This window comes from Cherax quadricarinatus, chromosome 48, assembly GCF_038502225.1.
Source record: "Cherax quadricarinatus isolate ZL_2023a chromosome 48, ASM3850222v1, whole genome shotgun sequence".
NCBI classification, from domain to species: Eukaryota; Metazoa; Arthropoda; class Malacostraca; order Decapoda; family Parastacidae; genus Cherax; species Cherax quadricarinatus.
Genome location: NC_091339.1, coordinates 1,003,300 through 1,026,955, shown reverse-complemented (window position 1 = coordinate 1,026,955; position 23,656 = coordinate 1,003,300). Strand labels below are relative to the sequence as shown.

Below are 23,656 nucleotides of genomic sequence, written 5' to 3'. Positions count from 1 at the left end.
AGGATAGATGGGCTAATGAGAGCATAGGCAATGGGGTCGAAGAGGTATGGGGTAGGTTTAAAAATGTAGTGTTAGAGTGTTCAGCAGAAGTTTGTGGTTACAGGAAAGTGGGTGCGGGAGGGAAGAGGAGCGATTGGTGGAATGATGATGTAAAGAGAGTAGTAAGGGAGAAAAAGTTAGCATATGAGAAGTTTTTACAAAGTAGAAGTGATGCAAGGAGGGAAGAGTATATGGAGAAAAAGAGAGAGGTTAAGAGAGTGGTGAAGCAATGTAAAAAGAGAGCAAATGAGAGAGTGGGTGAGATATTATCAACAAATTTTGTTGAAAATAAGAAAAAGTTTTGGAGTGAGATTAACAAGTTAAGAAAGCCTAGAGAACAAATGGATTTGTCAGTTAAAAATAGGAGAGGAGAGTTATTAAATGGAGAGTTAGAGGTATTGGGAAGATGGAGGGAATATTTTGAGGAATTGTTAAATGTTGATGAAGTTAGGGAAGCTGTGATTTCGTGTATAGGGCAAGGAGGAATAACATCTTGTAGGAGTGAGGAAGAGCCAGTTGTGAGTGTGGGGGAAGTTCGTGAGGCAGTAGGTAAAATGAAAGGGGGTAAGGCAGCCGGGATTGATGGGATAAAGATAGAAATGTTAAAAGCAGGTGGGGATATAGTTTTGGAGTGGTTGGTGCAATTATTTAATAAATGTATGGAAGAGGGTAAGGTACCTAGGGATTGGCAGAGAGCATGCATAGTTCCTTTGTATAAAGGCAAAGGGGATAAAAGAGAGTGCAAAAATTATAGGGGGATAAGTCTGCTGAGTATACCTGGTAAAGTGTATGGTAGAGTTATTATTGAAAGAATTAAGAGTAAGACGGAGAATAGGATAGCAGATGAACAAGGAGGCTTTAGGAAAGGTAGGGGGTGTGTGGACCAGGTGTTTACAGTGAAACATGTAAGTGAACAGTATTTAGGTAAGGCTAAAGAGGTCTTTGTGGCATTTATGGATTTGGAAAAGGCATATGACAGGGTGGATAGGGGGGGCAATGTGGCAGATGTTGCAAGTGTATGGTGTAGGAGGTAGGTTACTGAAAGCAGTGAAGAGTTTTTATGAGGATAGTGAGGCTCAAGTTAGAGTATGTAGGAAAGAGGGAAATTATTTCCCAGTGAAAGTAGGCCTTAGACAAGGATGTGTGATGTCACCGTGGTTGTTTAATATATTTATAGATGGGGTTGTAAGAGAAGTAAATGCGAGGGTCTTGGCAAGAGGCGTGGAGTTAAAAGATAAAGAATCACACACAAAGTGGGAGTTGTCACAGCTGCTCTTTGCTGATGACACTGTGCTCTTGGGAGATTCTGAAGAGAAGTTGCAGAAATTGGTGGATGAATTTGGTAGGGTGTGCAAAAGAAGAAAATTAAAGGTGAATACAGGAAAGAGTAAGGTTATGAGAATAACAAAAAGATTAGGTGATGAAAGATTGAATATCAGATTGGAGGGAGAGAGTATGGAGGAGGTGAATGTATTCAGATATTTGGGAGTGGATGTGTCAGCGGATGGGTCTATGAAAGATGAGGTTAATCATAGAATTGATGAGGGGAAAAGAGTGAGTGGTGCACTTAGGAGTCTGTGGAGACAAAGAACTTTATCCTTGGAGGCAAAGAGGGGAATGTATGAGAGTATAGTTTTACCAACGCTCTTATATGGGTGTGAAGCATGGGTGATGAATGTTGCAGCGAGGAGAAGGCTGGAGGCAATGGAGATGTCATGTCTGAGGGCAATGTGTGGTGTGAATATAATGCAGAGAATTCGTAGTTTGGAAGTTAGGAGGAGGTGCGGGATTACCAAAACTGTTGTCCAGAGGGCTGAGGAAGGGTTGTTGAGGTGGTTCGGACATGTAGAGAGAATGGAGTGAAACAGAATGACTTCAAGAGTGTATCAGTCTGTAGTGGAAGGAAGGCGGGGTAGGGGTCGGCCTAGGAAAGGTTGGAGAGCGGGGGTAAAGGAGGTTTTGTGTGCGAGGGGCTTGGACTTCCAGCAGGCATGCGTGAGCGTGTTTGATGGGAGTGAATGGAGACAAATGATTTTTAATACTTGACGTGCTGTTGGAGTGTGAGCAAAGTAACATTTATGAAGGGGTTCAGGGAAACCGGCAGGCCGGACTTGAGTCCTGGAGATGGGAAGTACAGTGCCTGCACTCTGAAGGAGGGGTGTTAATGTTGCAGTTTAAAAACTGTAGTGTAAAGCACCCTTCTGGCAAGACAGTGATGGAGTGAATGATGGTGAAAGTTTTTCTTTTTCGGGCCACCCTGCCTTGGTGGGAATCGGCCAGTGTGATAATAATAAAAAAAAAAAAAATAATAATCTTTATCTTTTTCCATTATGAAAACAAATGGTTTAAAATTTAAGTGCACTATATTCATCACCATCTCTTTCAGTTGATGCTGTGGGTTCGGGGAAAGCAAGGTGGACTTCTGGTTTTAGGCTCTGCAAATGTGGATGAGGCACTGCGAGGATATATGACTAAATATGATTGTAGTTCTGCTGATATTAATCCCATTGGAGGCTTTTCCAAAGCTGACCTTAAGAGATTTCTACATTTGGCCAAAGACAGGCAAGTTTGTGTACCTGCAGTTTAAATAATAATTTTAACTAAATCTTATTCCTGTTACACTTTTGCAGCTGATCTACATTAATAATAACCCCGTGAACTCTTTAAAATCATGCATTCATAATGTTTTGAGAATGATTAGCTATTTTTATTTGTAGAAAATGTATCAAACATTAGTGGTATTATAGTAAATGAAAATATTCATTGCACAAATATTATTAACCTGCACAGACACAAGCATTTATTCCTTCATGGAATAATAATTTTTTTTTTTTTTTTTTTTTTTTAACAAGTCGGCCGTCTCCCACCGAGGCAGGGTGACCCAAAAAAGAAAGAAAATCCCCAAAAAGAAAATACTTTCATCATCATTCAACACTTTCACCACACTCGCACATTATCACTGTTTTTGCAGAGGTGCTCAGAATACAACAGTCTAGAAGCATACACATATATAGATACACAACATATCCCTCCAAACTGCCAATATCCCAAACCCCTCCTTTAAAGTGCAGGCATTGTACTTCCCATTTCCAGGACTCAAGTCCGACTATATGAAAATAACCGGTTTCCCTGAATCCCTTCACTAAATATTACCCTGCTCACACTCCAACAGATCGTCAGGTCCCAAGTACCATTCGTCTCCATTCACTCCTATCTAACACGCTCACGCACGCTTGCTGGAAGTCCAAGCCCCTTGCCCACAAAACCTAATAATAATAATATAACATTCAAATACATTTGAAATTGGAAAATAAATTACTATGGCATCTTCAAGACCTCCACTTCACCATGCTGTTTAAGTAATTTTGCCTGGTGGTGCTCTAGTAATTAGGTATTTTACAAGAGCTTGTTTAGGACATTACAGTTTGAGAGAGTGCGAGACTTAGATTGTGTCTAGAGCCGACTGGTAGATCACCCTGGCACAAGAAAAGTCCCTCTGCTAATATCCCCTGCCTAAATTGTAGGGAGTTTGAAAACAATGTCATTGCATTGTCTAAGGTTGCATGACAATCATGGTTACTCAGCTTAAACTCCCAGAAGTGGGATAAGCACAGCAGTCATGGGTAACTCTCAGGAATAGTTGATTGTAGGGGCTGCTGTAGATGTGGGCTGGGTGAGAGGCTGCCTATATGATTGTTGAGATGATTACCTTTTGTTCATACAATCCTTTTAATACTGTCCTGTAATATCTAGTGATATGTTTTTATTCCTTGCCTTGTTTAAATTTTAAGTGGATAGGATAGCAGATGAACAAGGAGGCTTTAGGAAAGGTAGGGGGTGTGTGGACCAGGTGTTTACAGTGAAACATATAAGTGAACAGTATTTAGATAAGGCTAAAGAGGTCTTTGTGGCATTTATGGATTTGGAAAAGGCGTATGACAGGGTGGATAGGGGGGCAATGTGGCAGATGTTGCAAGTGTATGGTGTAGGAGGTAGGTTACTGAAAGCAGTGAAGAGTTTTTACGAGGATAGTGAGGCTCAAGTTAGAGTATGTAGGAAAGAGGGAAATTTTTTCCCAGTAAAAGTAGGCCTTAGACAAGGATGTGTGATGTCACCGTGGTTGTTTAATATATTTATAGATGGGGTTGTAAGAGAAGTAAATGCGAGGGTCTTGGCAAGAGGCGTGGAGTTAAAAGATAAAGAATCACACACAAAGTGGGAGTTGTCACAGCTGCTCTTTGCTGATGACACAGTGCTCTTGGGAGATTCTGAAGAGAAGTTGCAGAGATTGGTGGATGAATTTGGTAGGGTGTGCAAAAGAAGAAAATTAAAGGTGAATACAGGAAAGAGTAAGGTTATGAGGATAACAAAAAGATTAGGTGATGAAAGATTGAATATCAGATTGGAGGGAGAGAGTATGGAGGAGGTGAACGTATTCAGATATTTGGGAGTGGACGTGTCAGCGGATGGGTCTATGAAAGATGAGGTGAATCATAGAATTGATGAGGGAAAAAGAGTGAGTGGTGCACTTAGGAGTCTGTGGAGACAAAGAACTTTGTCCTTGGAGGCAAAGAGGGGAATGTATGAGAGTATAGTTTTACCAACGCTCTTATATGGGTGTGAAGCGTGGGTGATGAATGTTGCAGCGAGGAGAAGGCTGGAGGCAGTGGAGATGTCATGTCTGAGGGCAATGTGTGGTGTGAATATAATGCAGAGAATTCGTAGTTTGGAAGTTAGGAGGAGGTGCGGGATTACCAAAACTGTTGTCCAGAGGGCTGAGGAAGGGTTGTTGAGGTGGTTCGGACATGTAGAGAGAATGGAGCGAAACAGAATGACTTCAAGAGTGTATCAGTCTGTAGTGGAAGGAAGGCGGGGTAGGGGTCGGCCTAGGAAGGGTTGGAGGGAGGGGGTAAAGGAGGTTTTGTGTGCGAGGGGCTTGGACTTCCAGCAGGCATGCATGAGCGTGTTTGATAGGAGTGAATGGAGACAAATGGTTTTTAATACTTGACGTGCTGTTGGAGTGTGAGCAAAGTAACATTTATGAAGGGATTCAGGGAAACCGGCAGGCCGGACTTGAGTCCTGGAGATGGGAAGTACAGTGCCTGCACTCTGAAGGAGGGGTGTTAATGTTGCAGTTTAAAAACTGTAGTGTAAAGCACCCTTCTGGCAAGACAGTGATGGAGTGAATGATGGTGAAAGTTTTTCTTTTTCGGGCCACCCTGCCTTGGTGGGAATCGGCCAGTGTGATAATAAAAAAAAAAAAATATTTGTACCTGAAATATTAATCTTTACATAATATTTCAATACTGATTTTTCTGATTTTTTCTTAATTTCATTACAGTAGGGCCCCACTTATATGGCAGGTTAGGTTCCAGGCTACCACCATAAAGCGGAAATTGCCATAAAGTGGAGCACCTCCTTCCTCCACTTATAAATGCATACAAATACTAGATAACAAGTTTACACTAACATATATTAAGTTACATAGGTAGTAGGCTGGTAAACAGCAGCCGCCCAGGGAGGTACTACCGTCCTGCCAAGTGAGTGTAGAACGAAAGCTTGTAATTGTTTTACACGATGGTAGGATTGCTGGTGTCCATTTTTGTATCATAAATGTGCAAGATTTCAGGTACGTCTTGCTACTTCTACTTACACTTAGGTCACACTACACATAGATGTACAAGCATATATATACACACCCCTCTGGGTTTTCTTCTATTTTCTTTCTAGTGCTTGTTCTTGTTTATTTCCTCTTATCTCCTTGGGGAAGTGGAACAGAATTCTTCCTCCTTAGGCCATGCGTGTCGTAAGAGGCGACTAAAATGCCGGGAGCAAGGGGTTAGTAACCCCCTTCTCTAGTATATATTACTAAATTTAAAAGGAGAAACTTTTGTGTTTCCTTTTGGGCCACCCTGCCTCGGTGGGATATGGCCAGTGTGTTGAAAGAAGGAATATTAAGTTAGTAAGTTTATTTAGATATACACAAATGCAGTTACATAGATTATCATACATAGCAGCATGTGTGTAAAGTACCTAGGATAACCCAAAAAAGTCAGACAGTGTGACTTATTTCCATTGGGGTTAGCAGTAGAACTAGGCATTAAAAAACAATAAAAAAGTAAAATACACATATAGTACTCATTACTTACCTTAAAATATTTGTAGTCTTAATCTAGAGTGAGACAAGTAGTATTTATTGTAAGAAATCAAGTGTGGTATGTATGGTAGCCAGCCGGGCTATCATACCAGGCCACCCCATCCACACGTAATATTCTGTAACATTTAAGCATCCCAGAGTGATAAAATGCATATACAGTTCACTCATTACTTACCTAAAAATATTTGTAGTCTTAATGTAAGGTCAGAGGTGAGTAAACGAGATAAAACAAATAACAAATGAATGAGAGAGAAGAGAGAGAGAGAGAATGAGTACATGAGAGAGGACACTCGTGGAGTTATGTAAACAAACCAGGTGAACGTGAGTTATATAAACAAAGTGTACACGTCTTGGATGTGTACAAGTTACATTGTGCACAAGTTGTCTATACGTTGATTTTTTTTTTTTTTTTTTTTTTTTCAACAAGTCGGCCGTCTCCCACCGAGGCAGGGTGACCCAAAAAAGAAAGAAAATCCCCAAAAAGAAAATACTTTCATCATCATTCAACACTTTCACCACACTCGCACATTATCACTGTTTTTGCAGAGGTGCTCAGAATACAACAGTCTAGAAGCATAAACATATAAAGATACACAACATATCCCTCCAAACTGCCAATATCCCAAACCCCTCCTTTAAAGTGCAGGCATTGTACTTCCCATTTCCAGGACTCAAGTCCGACTATATGAAAATAACCGGTTTCCCTGAATCCCTTCACTAAATATTACCCTGCTCACACTCCAACAGATCGTCAGGTCCCAAGTACCATTCGTCTCCATTCACTCCTATCTAACACGCTCACGCACGCTTGCTGGAAGTCCAAGCCCCTTACCCACAAAACCTCCTTTACCCCCTCTCTCCAACCCTTTCGAGGACGACCCCTACCCCGCCTTCCTTCCCCTATAGATTTATATGCTTTCCATGTCATTCTACTGTGATCCATTCTCTCTAAATGACCAAACCACCTCAACAACCCCTCTTCTGCCCTCTGACTAATACTTTTATTAACTCCACACCTTCTCCTAATTTCCACACTCCGAATTTTCTGCATAATATTTACACCACACATTGCCCTTAAACAGGACATCTCCGCTGCCTCCAACCGTCTCCTCGCTGCTGCATTTACCACCCAAGCTTCACACCCATATAAGAGTGTTGGTACTACTATACTTTCATACATTCCCTTCTTTGCCTCCATAGATAACGTTTTTTGACTCCACATATACCTCAACGCACCACTCACCTTTTTTCCCTCATCAATTCTATGATTAACCTCATCCTTCATAAATCCATCCGCCGACACGTCAACTCCCAAGTATCTGAAAACATTCACTTCTTCCATACTCCTCCTCCCCAATTTGATATCCAATTTTTCTTTATCTAAATCATTTGACACCCTCATCACCTTACTCTTTTCTATGTTCACTTTCAACTTTCTACCTTTACACACATTCCCAAACTCATCCACTAACCTTTGCAATTTTTCTTTAGAATCTCCCATAAGTACAGTATCATCAGCAAAAAGTAACTGTGTCAATTCCCATTTTGAATTTGATTCCCCATAATTTAATCCCACCCCTCTCCCAAACACCCTAGCATTTACTTCCTTTACAACCCCATCTATAAATATATTAAACAACCATGGTGACATTACACATCCCTGTCTAAGACCTACTTTTACCGGGAAGTAGTCTCCCTCTCTTCTACACACCCTAACCTGAGCCTCACTATCCTCATAAAAACTCTTTACAGCATTTAATAACTTACCACCTATTCCATATACTTGCAACATCTGCCACATTGCTCCTCTATCCACTCTATCATATGCCTTTTCTAAATCCATAAATGCAATAAAAACTTCCCTATCTTTATCTAAATACTGTTCACATATATGCTTCAATGTAAACACCTGATCTACACATCCCCTACCCACTCTAAAACCTCCTTGCTCATCCGCAATCCTACATTCTGTCTTACCTCTAATTCTTTCAATTATAACCCTACCGTACACTTTTCCTGGTATACTCAGTAAGCTTATTCCTCTATAATTTTTACAGTCTCTTTTGTCCCCTTTCCCTTTATATAAAGGGACTATACATGCTCTCTGCCAATCCCTAGGTACCTTCCCCTCTTTCATACATTTATTAAACAAAAGTACCAACCACTCCAACACTATATCCCCCCCTGCTTTTAACATTTCTGTCATGATCCCATCAGTTCCAGCTGCTTTACCCCCTTTCATTTTACGTAATGCCTCACGTACCTCCCCCACACTTACATTCTGCTCTTCTTCACTCCTAAAAGATGGTATACCTCCCTGACCAGTGCATGAAATTACTGCCTCTGTTTCTTCCTTAACATTTAAAAGTTCCTCAAAATATTCTCGCCATCTACCCAATACCTCCATCTCCCCATCTACTAACTCCCCTACTCTGTTTTTAACTGACAAATCCATATTTTCCCTAGGCTTTCTTAACTTGTTTAACTCACTCCAAAATTTTTTCTTATTTTCATTAAAATTTCTTGACAGTGCCTCTCCCACTCTATCATCTGCTCTCCTTTTGCACTCTCTCACCACTCTCTTTACCTTTCTTTTACGTTGATACAGTAGAATAAATAAAGAGGAACACTCCCATTCTCATGTAACACCATTTTTTAGAAGAAATGACACTCTGAGTGAAGGCATACGAAAGGAATAATTTTCTACAGTTACCCCCAGTAACACATTTTCTCTTATGTTGGACTAGAGAAAACGTCATTCTTGCCGTCACTTGTACAAGTTGTCTGGCACCCACATCTCATATTTCTTTCTTTCAACGCACCAGCCGTATCCCACTGGCGTGGGGTGGCCCGAAAGGAAAAGCGAAAGTTTTGCCTTTTAAATTTAGTAATATGTATATACAGGAGAAGGGGGTACTAGCCCCTTGCTTCCGGCATTTTAGTCGCCTCTTACAACACGCATGGCTTACGGAGGAAGAATTCTGTTCCACTTCTCCATGGAGATAAGAGGAAATAAACAAGAACAAGAACATGTATAAGCATATATACACACACCCCAGAGGGGTGTGTGTGTATATATGCTTATACATGTATGTGTAGTGTGACCTAAGTCCAAATAGAAGTAGCAAGACGTACCTGAAATCTTGCATGTTCATGAGACAGAAAAAAGGACACCAGCAATCCTACCATCATGTACAACAATTACAGGCTTTTGTTTTACACTCACTTGGCAGGATGGTAGTACCTCCCTGGGCGGCTGCTATCTACCAACCTACTACCTAGACATCTCATATTTATGTTTATTTACTCTACTGTGGAGTGTATTTATCATCTTTATATGTTATGCATTGTGTTTATTATATAATTTTGAAAAAAAAATATACATGGATTAATGAAAATGTGTATACAATTAACGTAATGTACTACATTTAATGAGACTCGATGATTATTATTGAGTATTATTATCATTACTAATATGGCATCTCGAGACATAAGGCACTCTTACTGATTTTAATGTGTACCTGCACACCAGCACAGTGTGTAAGTTCATTTAGGTACAGGTAAACATAGCTATAATTATCAGAGTAGATATAAAATATGAAATAACTTATAAAAACACTTGAAATTTTGGAGTTTCCAGACACAATGGAGAGACATGGTGCTTACGGAGCTCATGGAAAATGTAAACAAACAGGGTTTGGTGCGGTGACTGTATTAGAAAGTCAGGTGGGGGAGCTGTATAGAGAGTTTAGGTCATAATTTGAATTGACCATATTAGCGGGACACCGTAAAGTGGGTCCCTGCTGTATATTTAACCCATTGACTGTTTCGGTCGTATATATACGTCTTACAAGCCACTGTTTTTGACAAGCAGGAGAAAGCTGGTAGGCCCACATGTGAGAGAATGGGTCTGTGTGGTCAGTGTGCACCATATAAAAAAAATCCTGCAGCATGCAGTGCATAATGAGAAAAAAACTCCAACCTTTTTTTTAATTAATATGCCGACTTTGTGGTCTATTTTCGTATAGTATTTATGGTTGTATTCTCAGTTTCTTGGTCTCATTTGATAGAATGGAAAACATATTATAGAAATAGAGGTGGTTTTGATTGGTTTTACTATGAAAAGAGCCTTGAAATGGAGCTCAAAGTAGGGGAAATATATGTCATTTTCCAATAAATGTCCAAGTAGCCATTCTTATATGCAGTCATGAATGGGTTGACATTATTTATACAATTACAGTATTACAATATTGCAGTAGTCTGCATAACAGTAAGTCTTCTATTTTTTGTTTGAATAAAAATTCAAAATAGAAAGCAAGAGTAATATCAGAGGGGCCTGGAGACATGACTGATGAACAAAGAAAATGTTTAGAGCCAGAAATGTCTGCATTGTTCATTCTGGACCCTATTTTAAAATTGTCATATTTTTTAATTTTCGTGAAATTGGCCAAATTGCAAATTTCTGACCACGTTATTGGGTAGTTGAAATCAGTAAATCGGCAGTTTCTTGTACTCAGTCGATGGAAAAAATGGAATTCTAAAGAAATAGCTATGAGTTTGGTCGACTGGAACAATGGAATTAGCTGAAAATAGGGCTCAAAATGGGCGAAATCGTCAGTTCGTAAATATCGTTGAGGTTGCTAACTTCGCGAGAGCGGAATTCCGTTAGTTTTCCATCAAATTTCATTCTTTTGGTGTCATTACAATCGGGAAAAGATTCTCTATCATTTCATAAGAAAAAAATAATTTTTTTTTTGTTTTGGAAATTTTGTGACACCAGGAGACGCCTCAGGATTTTGGGTTGCAACAGTCAAGGGGTTAATACACATTTTAATATTGGTAAAATAAGACAAGTACATTATATATATCATTACTTATTAATATATTTACATGCAATTATGCACTGATAACATTATGACATTGGGAAGGTGGAAGTAAAAATAAATAACTAGCAATTTACAGTTTTTTTTTTTTGTCCGTGATGACTCGTTTGTTTCTCTTCCTGTTTATCAATACATGCGCTAGTTTTCAAGTAATAGCTATTCTTTAATGAAGCATATGACATTACTCCATGTATTACTATTGGGCAAAGACAAACTGACTTGCAGCTTGAACTTACTATACAAAATATACGCACTTATTATTGTGCCTACTATACAGTAGGGCCCCGCTTTACAGCATTTCACCTTACGGCGTTCTGCTAATATGGACATTTCAAATTATGACCAAAACTCGCTCTAAGGCTCCCCCCCACCTGGCGTTCTAATATGGTCACTGCGCCCCATCCAATTTGTTTACATTCTCCGTGAGCACTACATCTCTCCATTATGTCTGGAAACTTTCCACAATTTGAAGTGTTTTAAAGTTATTTCATGTTTTATATATACTCTGATAATTATAGACGGGAATGTGTAGTGTCACCATGGTTGTTTAATATATTTATAGATGGGATTGTAAAAGAAGTAAATGCTAGGGTGTTTGGGAGAGGGGTGGGATTAAATTATGGGGATTCAATACAAAATGGGAATTGACACAGTTACTTTTTGCTGATGATACTGTGCTTATGGGAGATTCTAAAGAAAAATTGCAAAGGTTAGTAGATGAGTTTGGGAGTGAGTGTAAAGGTAGAAAGTTGAAAGTGAAAATAGAAGAGAGTAAGGTGATGAGAGTATCAAATGATTTAGATAAAGAAAAATTGGATATCAAATTGGGGAGGAAGAATATGGAAGAAGTGAATGTTTTCAGATATTTGGGAGTTGACGTATCAGCGGATGGATTTATGAAGGATGAGGATAATCATAGAATTGATGAAGGAAAACAGGTGAGTGGTGCATTGAGGTATATGTGGAGACAAAAAACGTTATCTATGGAGGCAAAGAAGGGAATGTATGAAAGTATAGTAGTACCAACACTCTTATATGGGTGTGAAGCTTGGGTTGTAAATGCTGCAGCGAGGAGGCGGTTGGAGGCAGTGGAGATGTCCTGTCTAAGGACAATGTGTGGTGTGAATATTATGCAGAAAATTCGGAGTGTGGGAACTAGGAGAAGGTGTGGAGTTAATAAGAGTATTAGTCAGAGGGCTGAAGAGGGGTTGTTGAGGTGGTTTGGTCATTTAGAGAGAATGGATCAAAGTAGAATGACATGGAGAGCATATAAATCTGTAGGGGACGGAAGGCGGGGTAGGGGTCATCCTCGAAAAGATTTTATGGGCGAGGGGCTTGAACTTCCATTCCAGCAAGCGTGCGTGAGCGTGTTAGATAGGGGTGAATGGAGACGAATAGTATTTGGGACCCGACGAGCTGTTGGAGTGTGAGCAGGGTAATATTTAGTGAAAGGATTCAAGGAAACATGTTATTTTTATATAGTCGGACTTGAGTCCTGGAAATGGGAAGTACAATGCCTGCACTTTGACCCTTTGACTGTTTCAGGCCCCTCTCTGAAACTGTCATTCTATGTCGCTCAGTTTTTGAAAAAAAAAAAATTATTTTTTCTTATGAAATGATAGAGAATCTTTTCCCGATGGTAATGACACCAAAAGTTCGAAATTTGGTCGAAAACTCATGGAATTATGCTCCCGCGAAGTTAGCGGTCTCGGCGACATATGAGTATCGGCGATTTCACCGACTTTGAGCCCTATTTTCAGCCAATTCCATTGTTCCAGTTGACCAAACTCATAGCTATTTCTTTAGAACTCCATTTTATCTATCAGCTGAGTACAAGAAACCTCCCATTTAATAATTTGGACTACCCAATATGGTCAGAAATTGGCAATTTGGCCAATTTCATGCAAACTAAAAAAAGATGCCAATTTCAAAATAGGGTCCAGAATAAACAAGGTAGACATTCATGGCACTAAAATAACATATGCTCTGTTCATTAGTCACATCTCTAGGCCCCTCTTATATTATTATTGCTTTCTATTTTGATTTTTTATTCATACAAAAAAATACAAAATTTACTGTTATGCAGACTACTGCATTATTGTAAAATTGGCATAAATAATATCAGTGCACTAGTGAAAGAATATTAGACTCCCCAGTTGACTTGTATTGGACGTGTGGTGTGATTTATTTACTCCTGAACATTTGTAAAAATCGAACATTTCCGCTACTTTGAGCTCAGTTTCGAGGTCGTTTTCATCGTCAAAGTAATGAAAATCATCTCTATTTCTGTAATATGTTTTCTATTTTATCACCTAAGACCATGAAAACGCGAATACAACGATAAATACTATACGAAAATACACCTCAAAGTCTGCGTTTTATTCCAAAAAAACGACCAGAGTTTTTTTTTTCTCATTACGCAATGTGTGCTGCAGGATTTTTTTTATGTGGTGCACACTGACCACACAGACCCATTCTCTCACATGTGGGCCTACCAGCTTTCTCCCGCTTGATTTGAAGCCGCTAGAATTATTGAGTATATATACGTCAGAAACATTGGCTCGTAAGACGTATTTATACGTCGAAAACAGTCAAAGGGTTAAAGGAGGGGTTTGGGATATTGGCAGTTTGGAGGGATATGTTGTGTATCTTTATAAGTATATGCTTTTAAACTGTTGTATTATGAGCACCTCTTCAAAAACAGTGATTATGTGTGAGTGAGGTGAAAGTGTTGAACGATGATGAAAGTATTTTCTTTTTGGGGATTTTCTTTCTTTTTTGGGTCACCCTGCCTGGGTGGGAGACGGCCGACTTGTTGAAAAAAAAAAAAAATTATACTCGTGTACCTATACCTAAATAAACTTACACACTGTGCTGGCGTGCAGGTACACATTAAAATCACTGAGAGTGTCTTATTAGTTTTGAGGACACCACATTAATAATGATAATAATATGCATATTAAATGTCATATATTATGTGAATATAGGCATTTACATTAATCCATTGATGATTTTTTCAAAATTATATAATAAATGCTCTACATAACATATAAACATGATAAGTATACCCTCAGTTAAATAAATTAACATAAATACAGTGGACCCTCGGTTATTGGCCGTAATCCTTTCCAGAAGGTCTGCTGAAAACTGAAATGACCGAGCACCGAAATAATATTTCCCATAAGAATTAATGGAAATACAATTAATCTGTTCCAGACAAATTTTTTGATTTTTTTTTTTAACGTCGGCCATCTCCCACCGAGGCAGGGTGACCCAAAAAAGAGAGAAAATCCCCAAAAAGAAAATACTTTCATCATCATTGAACACTTTCACCACACTCACACATAATCACTGTTTTTGCAGAGGTGCCCAGAATACAACAGTTTAGAAGTATATACGTATAAAAATACACAGTATATCCCTCCAAACTGCCAATATCCCAAACCCCTCCTTTAGAGTGTAGGCATTGTACTTCCCATTTCCAGGACTCAAGTCCGGACAAAAATATTCACAAAAAAAATAATTTTTTTTAATAATTATATAAATATTACATACCTTTATTGAAGACTAATGCTGGCTTCTGGAAGATAGGAAGGAGGAAAGAGGGAGAGCTTAGTGTTTGGAAGGAGAATCCCCCTCCTTAAGGACTTCAGGTACCAAGTCCTTGTCTGGGGTTACTTCTCTTTTTGGTCTTTTAATGCCACTAAGACCAGCTACACTCCCTGCATGCCTGCTACACTCCCTGCATGCCTGCTACACTCCCTGCATGCTTGTTACACTTCCTGCATGCCTGCTACACTTTCTGAATGCTTGCTACACTTCCTGCATGCCTGCTACACTCCCTGCATGCTTGCTACACTTCCTGCATGCCTGCTACACTTTCTGAATGCTTGCTACACTTCCTGCATGCTTGCTACACTTCCTGCATGCCTGCTACACTCCCTGCATGCTTGCTACACTTCCTGCATGCTTGCTACACTTCCTGCATGCTTGCTACACTTTCTGCATGCTTGCTACACTTCCTGCATGCTTGCTACACTTCCTGCATGCTTGCTACACTTCCTGCATGCTTGCTACACTTCCTGCATGCCTGCTACACTTCCTGCATGCCTGCTACAATTCCTGCATGCCTGCTACACTTCCTGCATGCTTGCTACACTTCCTGCATGCCTGCTACACTTCCTGTATGCCTGCTACACTTCCTGTATGCCTGCTACACTTCCTGCATGCCTGCTACACTTCCTGCATGCCTGCTACACTTCCTGTATGCCTGCTACACTCCCTGAATCCCTACTACACTTCCTGCATGCCTGCTACACTTCCTGCATGCCTGCTACACTCCCTGAATGCCTGCTATGCATCCTGCATGCCTGCTACACTTTCTGCATGCTTGCTACACTTCCTGCATGCCTGCTACACTTTCTGCATGCCTGCTACACTTCCTGAATGCTTGCTACACTTCCTGCATGCTTGCTACACTTCCTGCATGCCTGCTACACTTCCTGCATGCCTGCTACACTTCTTGTATGCCTGCTACACTCCCTGCATGCCTGCTACACTCCCTGAATCCCTACTACACTTCCTGCATGCCTGCTACACTTCCTGCATGCCTGCTATGCATCCTGCATGCCTGCTACACTTCCTGCATGCCTGCTAACCTCCCTGCATGCCTGCTACACTCCCTGCATGTCTGCTACACTTCCTGCATGTCTGCTACACTTCCTGCATGTCTGCTACACTTCCTGCATGTCTGCTACACTTCCTGCATGTCTGCTACACTTCCTGCATGTCTGCTACACTTCCTGCATGTCTGCTACACTTCCTGCATGTCTGCTACACTTCCTGCATGTCTGCTACACTCCCTGCATGCTTGCTACACTCCCAGCATGCCTGCTACTCTCCCTCCATGCCTGCTACACTCCCTCCATGCCTGCTACACTTCACTCCTAAATTCCATGGTGTTTCTTTCTTCACCACAGGAACTTTCTTTGGAGCCATGTTATTTTTGCACTTCAAAAATAACACAAACTACAATGGGAAATAAGCGAAATGTTTGGATATATGAGCAGAAGCTTCCTCAGCCACCAAGAGAGACAGCCAAACTGATGCGCAAGTGGCCCCAGCTGGAGGACGGATGCGTCCCAAATGGCCAATCACTGAATTAATGGCCAATAACTGGGCGCTGAAAAACTGGCCGATCACTGAGTTGGCCGATAACAGAAGCGGCTGATAACCGGGGGTCCACTGTATGAGATGTTTTTCCAGTCATCTTGCCAGAGTGTCAGAGAGAATAATGTTTTCTGTAGTTTAACACAGAAGATGTGTACACAATAATTTTACTGGGGGTAACTAGAAAATTGTTTCTTTCATATGCCTTCACTCAGAGCATCATTCCTTCTAAAAATAGTGTTACTTGAGAATGGGAGCGTTGCTCTTTATTTATTCTACTGTACTACTGTTAAGACAACTTGTACACAATGTAAGATGTTTGTATGAACGTGTATGAACCATAACCAGACGTGTTCCTCTGTTTGTTTACATACTCTGTGGCTCTGTCCTCTCTCATTTTCTCGTTCTCTCTCTCGTTTATTTGTTTTTATCTCGCTTACTCACCTCTCACCCTACATTAAGACTACAAATATTTTAAGGTAAGTAATGAGTGTACTGTATGTGCATTTTATTGCTCTAGGGCACTTCAACCCTTTCAGTGTTGGTGCCATAGTTCTACTACGGCTTACATGCCAGTGTTGGTGTCGTAGTACTACGCCAAAATTCTAGCAGTTTCAAATCTAGCGGGAGAAAGCTGTTACACCTACATATGAGAGAATGGGTCTGAGGGGTCAGTGCATGCAGTATAAAAAAAATTCTGCTGCACACAGTGCATGAGAAAAAAAAACTCTGACCATGCTTTTGGTTAAAAACACTGACTTTGCGATGTATTTTCTTATGGTATTTATGGTTGTATTTTCGTTTTGGTCTCATTTGATAGAATGGAAGATATATTGCAGAATGGTTTTCGGACTAAAAGTACCTTGAAATTGAGCTCAGAGTAGCGGAATTGTTTGATTTTTGCCCATGTTCAAGAGTAAACAACTCATGCCACACATCCAGTACACGTCAGCTGGTGAGTCTGATATTCTTTCACAAATGTGCTGATATTATTTATACCATTTTTACAATAATGTAGTAGTCTGCATAACAGTAAATCTTCTATTTTTTGTGTGAACAAAAATTCAAAATGGAAGGCAAGCGTAATATAAGAGGGGCCTGGAGACATGACTGATGAACAGAGAAAATGTTATTTTAGTACTAGGAATGTCTGCATTGTTTATTCTGGCCCATATTTTGAAATTGACCTTAATTGAATTGTGTATGAAATTGACCAAATTACCAATTTCTGATCACTTTATTGGGTAGTTGAAATCAGTAAATGAGTGGTTTCTTGTACTCAATCGATAGAACAAATGGAGTTCTAGTGAAATAGCTATGAGTTTGGTCATCTGTGACAATGGAATTGGCCGAAAAGAGGGCTGAAAGTGGGCAAGATCCCCTGTGCATAAATATTGCTGAGACCGCTAACTTCGCGAGAGCGTAATTCCATAAGTTTTGCATCAAATTTCATACTTTGGCGAAAATTTTTTGACACTGAGAGCAAGTTTGTGAGCAGGGGTCTCGACAATGAAAGGGTTAAGTGTCGTAGTAGGTGGGGTGGCCAGGTGGGCTCCCACACCTGACTTTCTACAAATAAATATTTTTCACCTCTCACTCTATATTAAGACCATTAAGACTACAAATATTTTAAGGTAAGTAATGAGTATACTGTATATTCATTTTATCGCTCTAAGGCACTTTAAACATCGTAGTATATTATGTGGGGGTGGGTTGGCCAAGAGGGCTACCATACCTACCACACCTGACTTCTTAAAATAAATTCTACTCACCTCTTGCTCTGTATTAAAACGACAAATATTTTGAGGTAAGTAATTAGTGTATTGTGTGTGTATTTTACTTTTTATTGTTTTTTAATGCCTAGTTCTATTGCTAACTTAATATGTGTTAGTGTATACTTGTTACCTGGCATTTATAGTTGGATGACTACTATTGTAGCCGGCTGGCCCACTGGCTTACGCACTGGCCTGGGGTTTTATGGTTCACTTGCTGTGAGTTTGAGCCCCACCCATACTGTGATTTGTTTGCAGTTGTGTTATTACGAATTTGTGAGTCAAGAGCTGAGCCTTTGTGTGATATTTTACTTCATATCTTTGTCAGTAGTCCTTGCCATAAAACCACTTTCATTTACCATGTTTTGTGCAAGTAGTGACAGTGTGCCAGTTCAACATGTAGTAAAATTTCCATTTAAAGTTATGACATTTATAATTTATGTATATAATTTTGTTCTACATGTAAATTATGTGGTATTTATTGCTAATATATTGTATATATTTTTGCAGACTCAATCTTCCTGTGTTGAATGATATTCTAGGTGCACCACCCACAGCAGAATTAGAACCACTGGATGAAGGAATTCTAGTACAAATAGATGAAGCAGACATGGGTATGACATATGATGAATTATCTATGTATGGAAAATTACGCAAGATAGAATGCTGTGGCCCATTCTCCATGTTTGGCAAGCTTGTTCATCTGTGGTCTGACAAATGTACACCAAAAGAGGTTAGTCAGATTAATCTTCTATAGGTGAAAGTGTATAAACTAAGGGAGGAGGAAGTTAGGGCGAGATATAAGCAACTATTGACAGAAAGGTGGGCTAATGCAAGTATGAGTAGTGGGGGGGTTGAAGAGGGTTGGAATAGTTTTAAAAATGCAGTATTAGAATGTGGGGCAGAAGTTTGTGGTTATAGGAGGGTGGGTACAGGAGGAAAGAGGAATGATTGGTGGAATGATGAAGTAAAGGATGTGATAAAAGAGAAAAAGATAGCTTATGAGAGGTTCTTACAAAGCAGAAGTGTTATAAGAAGAGCAGGTATATGGAGAGTAAAAGAAAGATAAAAAGAGTAGTGAGAGAGTGCAAAAGGAGAGCAGATGACAGTGGGAGAGGCACTGTCAAGAAATTTTGGTGAAAATAAGAAAAAACTTTGGAGTGAGATAAGGCAAGAAAGCCTAGGGAACGAATGGATTTGTCAGTTAGAAACAGAGTAGAGGAGTTAGTAGATGGGGAAATGGAGGTATTAGGTAGATGGTGGGAATATTTTGAGGAACTTTTAAATGTTGATGAAGAAAGGGAGGCAGTAATTTCGTGCACTGGCCAGGGAGGTATACCATCTTTTACGAGTGAAGAACAGGATGTGAGGGTGGGGGAGGTGCGTGAGGTATTACATAGACTGAAAGGGAGTAAAGCAGCTGGAACTGATGGGATCATGACAAATGTTAAAAGCATGGGGGTATATAGTGTTGGAGTGGTTGGTATTTTTGTTTAAATGTATGAAAGAAGGGAAGGTACCTAGGGATTGGCAGAGAGCATGTATAGTTCCTTTATATAAAGGGAAGGGGGACAAGAGGTTGTAAAAATTATAGAGGAATAAGTTTACTGAGTATACCAGGAAAAAAAAAATACCACTGGCAGGGATATAACCCAGTAGGGTTATTATTGAAAGAATTAGAGGTAAGACAGTATGTAGGATTACGGATGAGCAGTGCGGTTTTAGAGTGAGTAGGGGATGTGTAGATCAAGTGTTTACATTGAAACATGTATGTGAACAGTATTTAGATAAAGGTAGGGAAGTTTTCATTGCATTTATGGATTTATAAAAGGTATATGATAGAGTCCTAGGTAGTAGGTTGGTAGACAGCAACCACCCAGGGAGGTACTACCGTCCTGCCAAGCGAGTGTAAAACAAAAGCCTGTAATTGTTTTACATGATGGTAGGGTTGCTGGTGTCCTTTTTTCTGTCTCATGAACATGCAAGATTTCAGGTACGTCTTGCTACTTCTACTTACACCTAGGTCACACTACACATACATATTTTTTTTTTTTTTTCAACAAGTTGGCCGTCTCCCACCGAGGCAGGGTGACCCAAAAAAGAAAGAAAATCCCCAAAAAGAAAATACTTTCATCATCATTCAACACTTTCACCACACTCACACATTATCACTGCTTTTGCAGAGATGCTCAGAATACAACAGCTTAGAAGCATATACGTATGAAGATACACAACATATCCCTCCAAACTGCCAATATCCCAAACCCCTCCTTTAAATTGCAGGCATTATACTTCCCATTTCCAGGACTCAAGTCCGACTATATGAACATAACCGGTTTCCCTGAATCCCTTCACTAAATATTACCCTGCTCACACTCCAACAGATTGTCAGGTCCCAAGTATCATTCACCTCCATTCACTCCAATCTAACACGCTCATGCACGCTTGCTGGAAGTCCAAGCCCCTAGCCCACAAAACCTCCTTTACCCCCCCTTTCCAACCCTTTCGAGGACGACCCCTACCCCTCCTTCCTTCCCCTATAGATTTATATGCTTTCCATGTCATTCTACTTTGATCCATTCTCTCTAAATGACCAAACCACCTCAACAACCCCTCTTCTGCCCTCTGACTAATGCTTTTATTAACTCCACACCTTCTCCTAATTTCCACACTCCGAATTTTCTGCATAATATTTACACCACACATTGCCCTTAGACATGACATCTCCACTGCCTCCAACTGTCTCCTCGCTGCTGCATTTACCACCCAAGCTTCACATCCATATAAGAGTGTTGGTACTACTATACGTTCATACATTCCCTTCTTTGCCTCCATAGATAACGTTTTTTGACTCCACATATACCTCAACGCACCACTCACCTTTTTTCCCTCATCAATTCTATGATTAACCTCATCCTTCATAAATCCATCCGCCGACACGTCAACTCCCAAGTATCTGAAAACATTCAGTTCTTCCATACTCCTCCCCAATTTGATATCCAATTTTTCTTTATCTAAATCATTTGATACCCTCATCACCTTACTCTTTTCTATGTTCACTTTCAACTTTCTACCTTTACACACATTCTTAAACTCATCCACTAACCTTTGCAATTTTTCTTTAGAATCTCCCATAAGCACAGTATCATCAGCAAAAAGTAACTGTGTCAATTCCCATTTTGAATTTGATTCCCCATAATTTAATCCCACCCCCCCTCAACCCCATCTATAAATATATTAAACAACCATGGTGACATTACACATCCCTGTCTAAGACCTACTTTTACCGGGAAGTATTCTCCCTCTCTTCTACACACCCTAACCTGAGCCTCACTATCCTCATAAATGCTCTTTACAGCATTTAGTAACTTACACCTATTCCATATACTTGCAACATCTGCCACATTGCTCCTCTATCCACTCTATCATATGCCTTTTCTAAATCCATAAATGCAATAAAAACTTCCCTACCTTTATCTAAATACTGTTCACATATATGCTTCAATGTAAACACTTGATCTACACATCCCCTACCCACTCTGAAGCCTCCCTGCTCATCTGCAATCCTACATTCTGTCTTACCTCTAATTCTTTCAATTATAACCCTACCGTATACTTTTCCTGGTATACTCAGTAAACTTATTCCTCTATAATTTTTACAATCTCTCTTGTCCCCTTTCCCTTTATATAAAGGAACTATACATGCTCTCCGCCAATCCCTAGGTACCTTCCCCTCTTTCATACATTTATTAAACAAAAGCACCAACCACTTCATCAGTATATCCCCCCCTGCTTTTAACATTCCTGTCATGATCCCATCAGTTCCAGTTGCTTTACCCCCTTTCATTCTACGTAATGCCTTATGTATCTCCACCACACTTACATTCTGCTCTTCTTCACTCCTTAAAGATGGTATACCTCCCTGGCCAGTGCATGAAATTACCGCCTCCCTTTCTTCCTCAACATTTAAAAGTTCCTCAAAATATTCTCGCCATCTACCTAATACCTCCCTCTCCCCATCTACTAACTCCCCTACTCTGTTTTTAACTGACAAATCCATACTTTCCCTAGGCTTTCTTAACTTGTTTAACTCACTCCAAAATTTTTTCTTATTTTCATTAAAATTTCTTGACAGTGCCTCTCCCACTCTTTCATCTGCTCTCCTTTTGCACTCTCTCACCACTCTCTTCACCTTTCTTTTACTCTCCATATACTCTGCTATTCTTATAACACTTCTGCTTTGTAAAAACCTCTTGTAAGCTACCTTTTTCTCTTTTATCACACCCTTTACTTCATCATTCCACCAATCACTCCTCTTTCCTCCTGCCCCCACCCTCCTATAACCACAAACTTCTGCCCCACATTCTAATACTGCATTTTTAAAAATATTCCAACCCTCTTCAACCCCCCCACTACTCATCTTTGCACTAGCCCACCTTTCTGCCAATAGTCGCTTATATCTCGCCCGAACTTCCTCCTCCCTTAGTTTATACACTTTCACCTCCCTCTTACTTGTTGTTGCCACCTTCCTCTTTTCCCATCTATCTCTTACTCTAACTGTAGCTACAACTAAATAATGATCTGATATATCAGTTGCCCCTCTATAAACATGTACATCCTGGAGCCTACCCATTAATTAACCTTTTATCCACCAATACATAATCTAACAAACTACTTTCATTACGTGCTACATCATACCTTGTATATTTATTTATCCTCTTTTTCATAAAATATGTATTACTTATTACCAAATTTCTTTCTACACATAGCTCAATTAAAGGCTCCCCATTTACATTTACCCCTGGCACCCCAAATTTACCTACTACTCCCTCTATAACATTTTTACCCACTTTAGCATTGAAATCCCCAACCACCATTACTCTCACACTTGATTCAAAACTCCCCATGCATTCACTCAATATTTCCCAGAATCTCTCTCTCTCCTCTACACTTCTCTCTTCTCCAGGTGCATACACGCTTACTATAACCCACTTTTCACATCCAATCTTTATTTTACTCCACATAATCCTTGAATTTATACATTTGTAGTCCCTCTTTTCCTGCCATAGCTTATCCTTCAACTTTATTGCTACTCCTTCTTTAGCTCTAACTCTATTTGAAACCCCTGACCTAATCCCATTTATTCCTCTCCATTGAAACTCTCCCACCCCCTTCAGCTTTGTTTCACTTAAAGCCAGGACATCCAGTTTCTTCTCATTCATAACATCCACAGTCATCTCTTTCTTATCATTTGCACAACATCCACGCACATTCAGACTTCCCACTGACAATTTTCTTCTTCTTATTCCTTTTAGTAATCTTTACAGGAAAAGTGGTTACTAGCCCATTGTTTCCGGCATTTTAGTTGACTTTTACAACACGCATGGCTTACGGAAGAAAGATTCTTATTCCACTTCCCCATGGATATAAAAGGAAAAGTAATAAGACCAAGAACTATTAAGATAAAATCAAAGAAAACTCAGATGAGTGTGTATAAATAAATGTGTACATGTATGTGTAGTGTGACCTAAGTGTAAGTAGAAGTAACAAGACATGCCTGTAATCTTGCATATTTATGAGACAGACAGAAGACACCAGCAATCCTACCATCATGTAAAACAATTACAGGCTTTCGT

The 23,656-nt window shown here is 39.8% G+C and overlaps 1 protein-coding gene and 1 long non-coding RNA gene across 5 annotated transcripts in view; one reads left to right on the top strand and one right to left on the bottom strand.

Moving 5' to 3' along the window:
• LOC138854064 (uncharacterized) overlaps positions 1-23,656 on the bottom strand; it is a 286,615-nt gene that overhangs the window by 12,157 nt on the left and 250,802 nt on the right. The gene's annotated exons all lie outside the window — the stretch shown is intronic.
• Positions 1-23,656, top strand: part of Nadsyn (NAD synthetase) — a 110,041-nt gene that overhangs the window by 66,077 nt on the left and 20,308 nt on the right. For all 4 annotated transcript variants that reach the window (XM_070094809.1, XM_070094808.1, XM_070094806.1 and 1 more), the window contains exons 11-12: positions 2,426-2,601; positions 18,531-18,753. In XM_070094809.1, coding sequence (XP_069950910.1) covers positions 2,426-2,601; positions 18,531-18,753 — 399 coding nt within the window. The remainder of the gene's footprint in view (positions 1-2,425; positions 2,602-18,530; positions 18,754-23,656) is intronic.